Source organism: Apteryx rowi, unplaced genomic scaffold (assembly GCF_003343035.1).
Source record: "Apteryx rowi isolate R43461 unplaced genomic scaffold, aptRow1 scaffold_183, whole genome shotgun sequence".
Classification (NCBI taxonomy): Eukaryota; Metazoa; Chordata; class Aves; order Apterygiformes; family Apterygidae; genus Apteryx; species Apteryx rowi.
Genome location: NW_020448119.1, coordinates 1,437,486 through 1,449,129, shown reverse-complemented (window position 1 = coordinate 1,449,129; position 11,644 = coordinate 1,437,486). Strand labels below are relative to the sequence as shown.

Below are 11,644 nucleotides of genomic sequence, written 5' to 3'. Positions count from 1 at the left end.
CGCCCCCTGCGCCAGCCGGCGCGTCCCGGCGGCGCCCCCGGCGCGCGGAGCGGCCCTGCTGGGGCCGGGCCGTGGCGGGGAGCGAGGCTCCTTGCGTGGGGCAGCGGGTCCTCTCGGCTACCCCCCCCCCAATAGTCTGACCTGCTGGTAAAAAAAGCGAGGTTGTTATCCAGGCTCAAACTTCGGAGAGTCTCAGAGACTTTCGTGCGTTCTTCAGCCGTCACAGGGCACATCTTCTATCCTCATTCTGGTTTTATGCACCGAATTAAGTGCAAGTTTGCCTTAGAACAACAACAACAAAAAAAAGGCTGAAAAACTGACTACTGTTCTGTAGCACGTGAATGAAACAACAAATAGTGAAGTTCGGAAGGGATGTGGGTGGAGATACTTGTCTGCTTCTTCGCTGAGAAAAGTACTTCTTTGGTTTCTGTGAATTATTTTAAACAGTCGTTTATTGATTTAGCATTCATTTAGTGTTGATTCTGTCTAGCATTAGCATCTGTCTGTGTTCCTGCCAAGGTCTGTCTCCTTTTCCCTCCACCACGTTACAGAGTAACAATTGATGCTTTTGCTAGAGGAAATCAAAATGCAGTGGCTGTCAGTTTGAGAAAGGGAATACTGAATGTGTATCAGAAATCTTACATTTTATGTTATTTTCTACTGCCCTAATAGGGGCAACAGATATCAAGAATATGTGGATTTGAAACTGTATCATCACTGGTGCTTAAGCTGGGCACAGGCAATTTGTTTAGATTTGCTAAATTGCTAGCTGCTCCTTACATGATGCTGCACAGCATGAATAGAAGTAGGAAGGTATTTACTTGTGGAACCTCTCATGCAGGAGGCAGTGCTAGGCCAAAACCTGGTTTTGGTTGTACCTTTCCTCTCAGAATTGCAAGGGTGTTTGCAACTCATCATAGGGAGGCAGTCTGTGACTCCAGAGCCATTTCTGATGAGAAGTATATTTTGTGGCCTATGTGTGATTTCCCCCCCCCCCCTCCATATTAGACGCTATTTGATTCTGAACTGTAAAATGTGATTTTGTCACCAATTTGGTTGAATTATAGTGTCAAATAGAATACAACCTGAGTTAACCAACTTCTTAAGCTTGAGAGCTATGTGTAGAGCCAGAGAGGTACTGAGGGAATAGCTGCAGTCAGTAGCATAACAGTGCAATTAAGCCTCCATTATTCAGGGGCATAAGAGGCTGAGTTAGCCCAAGCAATGGATAAAACTGATAATACTGGTACTGTGAAAAACACAGAGGCAGATGTTGAGGAGATGCTTGGCTGCTCAGAGTCAGCTCTGGTCCACTAAGTCTTCTTATTTTTCATGTGGTTTCAGCCAGCTGAGTGTCCCTCTGTCCTAACTGGCGTTATTCCAGTTTCCAAAAGAGCCCATTGGCGCAGCGGGTGGCCACGTAGGCTACGCTGTGTTGATGTGGCATGTGGCCACGCAACCTGCATGTCTGCCATATACCCAAGCCAACTGCAGGAACAGTGAGAGTGATTATGGGGTGAGGGTATTATCTGAAGGGAAAAGAGGGAGCTACAGGTATGGACTTAAGCTGGGGCTGACAGTGTTTATTAAGTCAGGTTGCAACATGGCTATACTGATGCTAGAGACAGCTGCAATCTGGCAGCAGTACACCCAATTAATTTACTGTTGTACTAAAGATGGCACTGGTTAGGTGGGGCTAATATCTCTGACTTGAGTTATCACTGAATAGAGCTGGTCTGAATGTCCCTTTGCTTGGTCCTAGAATCAGGAAAGCTGGGGAGCATGGAGCAGAAACAACCAGCCCAACAGAGTTGGCTTAAGCCTTACTGAACTCATCAACCCTGTTTTGGTGTTGGTCCAGCCAGGCTGGCTCTTGCCCTCCTTTTTCATCTCTGGCTTTGGGAGGTGGGCATTGGTTGCTGTGCTGGACCACATCTGGCTGCATGATGCTCTGGCTAATAAAGCCCCCTAGAGTGTGGGGGGCATGAAGCAGAGTTATCTGAATGATTCTCCAGGGGGCAGCTTGAGTCTGGCAGGGTTGGGGATGACTCAGTTAATAGACTCATCTGTACCCAGCCCAGCTCTGTGGTTGTGTCTGTGCACTTAACTCCAATTCTTCAGGCTGGATGAGTGTAGTTTGGAAATACCTGAGTTGGCTTTCCATTGCATTAGTTAAAGCCTGACAGGCCCCATCCGTGCCCTGTTCTGCTCCCAAGTAGCAGTATTGCTTCCTGATCTGAGCTCTCCCTGAAAGAGGTATGGCTGAATGTGGGTTGTGCTGGAATTGACCTTGTAAACCCTGTCAACCAAACTTAGCTCTACACTATTCTCTTTCCCTAGCAGCATCCCCAGTTTGCTTGGCTGACTCGTGGGCTTGGCTCAACTGGTGTAATAGGTGGCTAGTTGGCATTCCTAGTGGCCAAATAAAAGCCTGCTTTGCAGGCTGGATCCAGCCATTTGGCTGTTTGTTGTCCATCTGTATTCTAAACAAATTCCAGTTCGACTCTTGCCTACTTATGTGGTTGCTATCTGGAATATACCAGCTGGGTTTAGATGTTAAAATATTTTAAAGACTTTCATTCATACTACATCTTCAATTTTTGAAATATATGTACCTTTGCAGTAATACTTGTGACTCCCCCCCCCCCCCAGAAGTCCTATCTTTTATCATCAATCAATACTCATGCAAAAGTGTAGGTGGGATTGAATTTAATTGAGTGGGATGGTGTTGTATAAGAGGAGAAAGCTTTACTTTTGGGAAATCTCCTTTAAAGGCAGGAAACTAACTAGATTTTGAATTTTAAACTCAAAACACAAGGTATACACGCAGAGGCACTTGTGTGTTTTAATGTATTTTAAATCTGCTTTCATATTGTTCAGTGCTGTGAAAGAGTTGAGAAAATTGCAGCTGAGGAGCCTTACTTCTGTAGTTGTCTTGTTATCAAGTAATAATATGGAGAGGAGAACCAGTCTCAAACCTAGACTATTTCTTGAGACTGATGAAGGCTCTTTGTCAGGTGTCTTTGGAGTTGCAGTGACTTCTTTCAGTTTTGAATCTGATCTCTCCTAATCTAAATTAACCTGTTTAAACCAGAATGTGTGTCCGTATAATTTTATATCAAATTATGTAAGCTAACTTGTTTTTAAAATTACATCATTGGGTAAATCAGCATATCCTTGTGTGTAAATAAGCCCTGAGTTGCATATAATCCAAGCCTTATTTTTAAAATAGTGCAGTGTATCAGTGTGTCTAAGAAGGACAGTCCATAAAGTTGTAACAGGTAACTGGAGCATCGCCAAGGTCCTGCTTGGGTCCTTATATATTTAGCTTTCTGTTGGAGTGCCTGTGTTTTGTTGTGGCGTTGAGCAATGCTGTGGTTTGAAAGCCTTTCCTTCATTGTTTGCTTTCACGTTTACTCGTGTTTCTTGACAGTTTTGTGGCTTTTGTTAGTGCAGGAGTGAACTCTGATTGTGAAGATTATCTATGATCTTTGCACAAGTGCTGGTTGCTGTCGTTCTGCCGTAGCACTGCTGGAGTGCTGGGAGAGGTATGTGACTCTGGGAGGATGCTGCTGCCAGCAGGTGTGCCGGCTGGCGGGCAGATGCTTAAGTGCTTCTGTTTAACTAGATCCCAGAGCAGCAGAGGAGCTGCACATAAACAGGTTGGTTTTGGTGTATAAGGGAAAGCATTTGGAAGTGTTGAGTTAGTGCTAAACGCAGATGGATTTACCTGAATTTAATTGCACATTAACTCAGTGAAGAATTAAACTATGTGCACGATGGATCATGAACTTCAGGATGATTGGTGGTTAAGTTTGGGTGGGTGCAAGGCCAGTTTATTTGAGTACATGGGAATTAACATAAAAAGCCAGTATAAACAAATGTCAGCTTTTTTTTTTAAATTAAACTAAATTATTAATTAGTTAGCTATAAATACGCACTGCAACTGCAGTTTTTGAAGTGCACCCTGGTGCTAAGAAGTTTGATAGATATCCTGTTCCCTAGAGGTAGGAGACCACAGCATGGATGTGAAGGATCAAACAAGGAAAGGAACAAAGCCTTTTCTTTGTTCCTTTAGAAACAAAATTACAAGAATCTTGAGTCTGCCAAGTGAATAGCCAAAACTTAAAGGAAAAGTTTTATTTTAAAGTCTCTGACAGAATACTACAAATAAATCCACAAAGATGATGATTTTGCTCCCCCCATCGGAGAATGAATATGCGTTTTTTGCAAAATAGGTGTTTTGGATATTGTTTTGCTTTAATGCCTGTTACTGAATTCTTGTTTCTCCTAGTATTGATATGTAAATTATATATTGCTATCTACGTAATTCACAGTTGACAGAAAAATTTGGATCGCAAAAGGTGTTTAGATTGCATGCCTCAAAAACTTGGGAATTATTTCTAGAATTTTTAGCTACTTTGTTTTGCCTGTTGAATCTGCTTGGTAGTATCCTGCTAGTTTTGTAGAATATTTAGGCTAGAGTGTCCTGCTGGTAAGTGGTATGGTACAGTAGAGAGGAAACTACAGCCCCTGATTTCACTTTTAATGTCTCCTTGGGCACCTCTTTGCATTCAAGCACTTATCCCTGTGAACTGAAACTGCATTTGTGGGACTTTGGAGATGAGTGTGACTTAAAATTGATATCTGACCTGCAGTTTCGAGGAGTCTGAACAGCCTGGATCTGTGCCTTGCTTACCCCAAAGATCACATTAGTGTTAGCTGTCCAACATAGTTTGCTGAAATAGTAACTGACTGTACACCGGTGTTCGCTGTTGCTTCTCAGGCTGACACTGGTTTTCTGTGGTTCAGCTGAACTGGCAGTCATTGGAGGCTACTGGAATCAAGGTGGTTTCCACTGCAGACAAGGTTTTAGTAGTCTGTGCTGTTATTCTGAGTCTAATTCCCAGTGGGCAAACACCTGCATCATTAAAGCATCTTTTAACATTAGTTGGCACCCTGCTAGTAGTCTTGGCACAGTGGCCACAGTTTAAATAAATGTACAGATCAAACAGCTTTTATGTTTTCAGGTCAGAGTTGCTGTGTTTCTAGGACAGTGTAGAAGATCTTGAATTTCCTAAAGTAAAACAGCTTTTCGCATTTGGTATTTACGTTGAATGGCACTTGCTTGAAATCAGCTAGCTTCCTCCTCCCCCCTAACATTTTATACATTTACTTTTAAAAGCCTGCTTCTCCCTACTATTTTGACAGGCAGCTGACATTGCCATCCCATGCTTGACAAATTTATGGCATTCCCAGACTAAGCTTTCTCATAATTTATTATTTAATGTTTGTAAATATTAATATTCCTTCTTTTCCCTAATTACATTAACATATATTTCTAAAAATAAAGTCTTGAAATTTATGCTGTCACATTTGCACTGTAAGATCAGTGTGTCAATCAGTGCAGTAAAGTTAGAGCTGTTTTTTGTAGTATCTCCTAATGCAAACTAATAGTTTGAAAAGAGTTTAGGATTCAAACAGAATTATGCTCATAATGTAAAACAGAAAAACTGTATGGAAGTAGTGGTCACTGAATTAATGTGTATATTAAACCTATTGCAATGATGAAGGAATTCTATCATGGTAGTGAGTAATCTCATTTGTCACTTGATCTGTAGGTGAAAAGTGATTTAAAAGAGCTTGTTAGCTATTTTTTCTTTTTCCCTATGTACTTATTTAGCTCTTCATTCCTGTTATTATTTGGAATATACACAAACTAATGAATTCAAAATTTTGCTCTTTTTTTATGAGTATTTCTCTTTGTAGGTAAATGTAATTCTTCATCCTCAAACTTTCCTAATATGATGCTTCTTTAAAGAGGTTTGGAAAAAGCCTACAAACTGTTTGTTCTTTTAGATGTGGGACAAAACTGCATGTTTGACTGGAATTGACTTTTGGAAAGATCTCAGTACGCTTACACATGTGAAGACAAATTAGTAGTCTGTTTTCACAGAGGAGGTGTACTGATACAAGATAAGAGCTTATGTCCTACCGATTCATTGTTGTGAGGTGCCACTTGTGGAATCCTATTCCTTTAGCAAGTCACTGAAGATTACTGGTTAATGCTATTGTTATACAGAACAAATCAAGTGCCTTGGATGCAAAATGGATGCTGTCTCTGCTCTTTTGACAGTTACTTAACCTTGAGAAGCTTAGCTTTGCAACTCCTTCCAGCTCCCTTCCTCTGCCCTTTTCCCACAGTTTGAACATTACTGTCATCTTCAGGGAGAATGCAACAGGAACCAGTGAGTTGAGAAGGAAAAGAGATAGGGCTGGAGAAAGCTGGAAGTATAAAGTAGAAGGGAACAGAGAGGAGGGGATGCATCTCTTCGATACTCTCTGCTAGTGTCAGGTTCCTAAGTGTCCCCAGTCACCTGCTATTACCAATATGTGGGAAAGCCCACCAATGTAATGTGGCTCTCACTCCCTCCTAGGATGCAGGGCAGTGCGTTACTGCTGTGGTTGTTCCCTTACCTCACCTTGGCGATTGCTTCTGGCAGCCTGTGTCTGAGCCCTGTGTCTGTCCATTTGTCCGTTTCCACGTGATGAGTTGTCCATTTCTTCAGGTTTTAAAAAATGGCAAAAAATCCCATCAAGAGAACTTTATTAAGGTTGCTAGTTCAGATACCAGAAATTCTAATATTGAAATTTCTCAACTTTTAAGTAGTCTTAATTTACTCCAAATATATGCAATGGCGATTTTATTTTATTTTTTAATTCAGTGGTTTTCAGTTTGCAGTCCAAAAATATTTTCCAGTGGAATAGTGTAGACTAGAGTGGAGTGTATTCGGGCCTACTTCCCATGGGTTTGCTTCTGGTACTTACAGTATGTGGACCCCAGCAAGGAGTCTGTGAAGGCCAGGGGTCTGTGGACTGCAGACTGATAATCCTGCTTTAGTAACATAATTATGTTTTTATTTTGGTTACGTTATTTCATGACCTCCACCTCTTTCAGTACACAATTTCAGATTTATTCTTGAGTGGAAACAGATTGGGAAAAAGACTTTTCTGTAGGGCTTATTCATAGCAGAAGTAGGAAGGTGAGTGGAAACCATGATACAGAAATTGAGGAAAAAAGTACGATTTCTGCCGGCTAGGGCAGCTGAATGCTGCAGCGAAAGCCTGGGTTTTGTTTGTAGCTTTCTTGCACTGTTCCTGGGCATTTATAGACTCCCTGCTCATCCGGGGCATAGATGGGGGATTAGAACTTAATTGAAGATGATACAGTATTTTATTTCCTCTTCATTGGTCAATATATGGTCAGTGAAGAAAAAGTAGCGATTCATTCATTGACTTCTCAGTGGTTTTCCTCGCTGTGGCAATGGAGCACTTCGCAGGTCTGTGCTCAGGGGAGGCAGTGAGCGAGGCTTGAGGAAAGGCGGGACTGCTCAAAGCGTTAACTGAAGTAGACCTTGATTTTAGTATGTGTGTGCAAGGAGGCCGAGCTAACATATCACAGGCAATCTTAGCTTAGGGGTGTGCTTTATTTGGCCGCTTTTATGTTTTTGATGCAGTTTTGTGTGCAACTTTATACAGTTGACTGTAGCATACGGAACAGATTTTGACACAAGAAATATATTACTTCTCCTAGGAGACGCGGAAGGTGTGGGATAGATCTGAAATTTAGCCTGGTGCAGCTTCTAGCCGCAAAAATATTCATATTATCTTCATGAAGATATGTTTACCAGAAGGCAGCCAGCCTGCTTGAGAGAAGCCTCTTCCCTTCTTTCCTCTCTTTCCCTACTTCCTGTCTTCCGTTCGCTGGTCAACAGTTAGCTAGAATTAAAAGCTTTGTGCAGGAATGCTTGAAACATCTGGGAATTAGCCTGTGTGAGAACTCATTCTGCGCTTCTGGCAGATTTTCAGGAAAACTGAGCCCCGTGTTTCTTGAAGCTGTTATACACTCTGTTCCAACAACACAGAAGCTAAACTTATACCGTCTCTTGGGAAAATAGCTAATTAAGAGAGAAGAGATGAACCCTGGGATCCTCTTGTGCTTTTGAAAGACAGCATGCCAAGAGGTCACTGTTTTTTCCCCTTATATGAGCAGATACTGTACCCAAGTTGGGAGGCAACTTGATAAAAGCCATAGAGCAATATAGGTAAGCTACAAAAACAAGCAGAAGTTTGTCCTCATGTTCAAGGAGGAACACTTAATTCTGAAGTTTAATTATGATGTAAGAATAATTGGCTGCTTCCCAGCTTAAATTAAAAAAAAAAAAAAGGCACAATTTGATATTTTTCTGAGAACCCTTGGTTAAGCATGATTTTATTTTTTTTAAGGCTGTTTTGCAGGTATTTGATACATTTGGATTTAGTTTTCAGTTACCTTTCACAATTCGATGTCTTTCTCTGTAACCCATCTGAGCATAATTAAAAATAATGTTATTGGGTAGTAATTTGAAAAATTAAAAAAAAACTTAATTAAAATAAGTGAATCAATTAATTTTGTTTCTTTTTTTGTTGATTAGCGCTGTGAATATGTGAAGATGCATATATATCTATATATTTTGAGTGTGTGGATGTATACCTATATGCATGTGTACTTGCATGCAAGTGTATACTAAGGTTTTTATGACTGATAAGGTCATCTTCATGGTGCTTACTGTTCAAGTAATAAATCTGGCTGTGTTTCTTGATCTAGAATTTTTGTGAAAATCGGAATTTAAATGGTTAGTGGTTCCCTTCACTCAGTGAATGGATCTTCATTTCCTGATACTTGCGGGTGGGTTGAATGCTTTGTGATTCAAGAAATCTGATTAAATTGGTCAATCTGCACTTACAAGAGGACAATATTGCTAGGATGATCTGAGGACAAGTTTGCTCCTCTGCTTGACAACATTGTCCATGGCTTCTCTTCTCTTGTCCATCAGCGTCTGCCATGCATTTTCTTCCATGGCTTTGAGTTCATGGATCACCAAGATAAATGATGTAATGGACTACCTCAGGGTAATGCTAATGAAGATTGATGGCCAGAATATCAGTAGAAGCCTCAGGATAAAAATACATTTATTTTAAGTGTTGTGTTCATTATTCAGGACATAATGAGAATGTTGTTTAGTGTGGCTACAACATGGAACAAATATCTTTTGACAGTTTAGCTTTGGGTAGTGAATATTATGGTTAATCCAGGCTGTCTTAACCTGTATCTCATTTCTGTTTCTTCTGTTTAGATTTGTATGTAGAAAGATTTGTTTGTACTTGACTGTACTAAGTAGACAGATAACTTTTTCAGAAAACAAACAATTACTATTTGATATTATGCAGCTCTAGCTTTAAGAGTACTGGAGTTGCAGTACTTTGGACTGCATCTGTTCTAGGTTCATTTCTTTTTTCTGTTTTGGAGAACTGTTCTAATCTTGATAGTAAACTAGGGAGCTGTAGCCTTATAGATCTGTATCTGGTTCTTTATCTCCATCAACTTTTAGGAGTAATCTATTGATTGGATTGATGTAGGTTTTATCTTAAGTCAGAAATCAGATTTTTTTTTTTTCTACCTTTCACATAAGATTTTCTGCATCTTCATCCTTTAAACAGTTGAACACTTTACTACTTTCAGTCTTCTTCCTAGTCCAAACTCTGTCTTGCTTGCTTTGCTCATTTTCTGCTTGCTGGCCTAGAAAAAGTTCCTTTTAGAGTTGTTTGTGAAGATGCATATATTTTTCTTGCAAAAATAAGTCTTTGAGGGATAAATCAAGGTTGTTTGTGGAAGGAGATTGTCTTGAGGAGCTTTGGTGAGTAAATTTTTTTTATCTGGTTTGCAGTGGGGAAAACCAAAAGGTATTTCTAAGTAATGGGAATAATATGAAAGAATGAATGTTCAGCCTTGAAGAACGAAAGTAGAGCAATTAGAACTGTGGAACTACCCATGTACTAATTTCTTTACATTTATTTATTTATGTTTACCCATTGATTTACTCTTCTTGCAGTGGTGGGATGAAAGATTCGACTTCCAGACTACCTTTTTACAGTGCTTGGCAAAGCATGTGCCAAATACTTACTCAGCTGAAATGGACCCCTTGTTGGAGAAACAAGAAGAAATGGTCCAGGCAACAATACTATACCCTCTGGAATGCTATTTGTTTGGGGAAGACCCAGATATCTTCCTGGAGAAATTACAACAGAGTGGAACCTCACAGCTCTGTGGGAAGGTGTTCAAAGGAGGGGAGACAACGTATTCTTGCAGGTAAGCACAAAGGTATGTTATCATGACTGTTCCCTTGTGAGATAATGCAGCAAAGTAGACTTAATGAAACTAGTTGCGCTGCAAAGTAATCATCATTTGTGTCACAGAAGGTCTTTAAGCAACGGGCAGTGGCATTTGCTTTAGATTTCAAACCACTTTAGAGTGAGCAAAGTTGCATATGGAAAGCATACTCTGGCAGAGAAAAGAGGGAGGAAATGGAAAGGATACTAAAGGTACTGAAAGCCACTGGTTAAAAAGATTGCATGACAGGGCATGAGTATGGGACCTGTACCTGGGATTGAGGGAAGACAGTCATAAAAACCTGCACACTACAGAGTGCTCATCTTTTCAAAGTCTGAAACACAATCCAGCATTTCTGAGCATCAACAATATGCTGCTTGAGCAATATCTGTGTAAGCCACGGTCACTTTTTCACCTTCTTTCTCACCCAGATGTGTATTAAAGATGAAAACCTATTGATATGATATTACTTCATTACTTTATTAATTCATATATCAGAGGTCTTCATGGTGGCTGCAGAGATTGCAACTGAGCTGGTAATTTATTGGTGTTAGTATGATGCTGTATGATAATTTTTTGTCATTTTTGGGTCATTTTAAAAGCCTAGAACACTGAACCAGAAATGCCAAAATAATATTATTAAGGATGAGTAATATTATTTAGGATGCAAGATCAAGTCCAAAGGGTCTTTGTAGGAATCCTTACATGTTTGCTGTAAAGTGTATAGCAAATGGGACAGTGGTTTGTTGGAAGAAAAAGGATGGTCAAAGCAGTTTAGTGCTGCTATATCAGGAATACTGCTGTTCCTGCCATTGCAGAGTTCTTGTATGATAGTAGGCAAGATGATAAAGCTGTATTTCTCAGAGGTGGTCAGTCAATTTATTTTTTCTTAATTTTTGAGTTACTGTCTTGCAATAATTTGGTGGTATTTATAAAAATGCTGATTTAATACTGCCACTGAAGTCAAGCAAGTCTTTCCTTTAGAATTCTGAGATGCTAAAAATAATAGATACTCTGAAATAATAAAATCTAAAATGTCTAAAATTAGACGTTCAAATCTAGCAGGTACTTCTGTCTTAATGTTTCTTTGTTTTAACTCACCTTGTAGTAGCTTTATGGTAATAAATGAATATTAGTAAAGTATTAAATTACAGTAATGATAATTGTCATCTAAAGGTTCAAAAGGAAATTCATTCTGTATTCAGAATTATTATGTTGTTTTAGTTGTATTGTAAAGAAGGCCTTGAACCAGATGTTGAACAAGGGTGTAAAACAAAAAACTTATCATTGAATAACCGGGACAACAGACCCTGTGCCCTACCGGAACACCCGGAAAAAGCGGTGGGTGATTGTTGTGGGGGACTCCCTGCTACAGCGGACGGAGGCATCTATCTGCCGACCTGACCTCTTGTCTAGAGAGGTTTGTGGCCTGCC

General features: G+C 40.0%; 1 protein-coding gene across 6 annotated transcripts in view; it reads left to right on the top strand.

The window, feature by feature from the left end:
- The first annotated feature begins 9,921 nt into the window (after positions 1-9,921).
- The window catches only part of UBR1 (ubiquitin protein ligase E3 component n-recognin 1), a 69,944-nt gene continuing 68,221 nt past the window's right edge, over positions 9,922-11,644 (top strand). For 4 of the 6 annotated variants that reach the window (XR_003252812.1, XM_026061596.1, XM_026061597.1 and 1 more), the window contains exon 1: positions 9,938-10,189. Coding sequence is in view for 4 of the 6 variants with exons in the window: in XM_026061596.1 (XP_025917381.1) it covers positions 10,014-10,189 (176 nt within the window). In the remaining 2 variants the exon portion in view is untranslated. Of the gene's footprint in view, positions 10,202-11,644 lie in introns of all 6 variants that reach the window. The other 2 variants (XM_026061601.1, XM_026061598.1) reach the window with 2 other exon arrangements.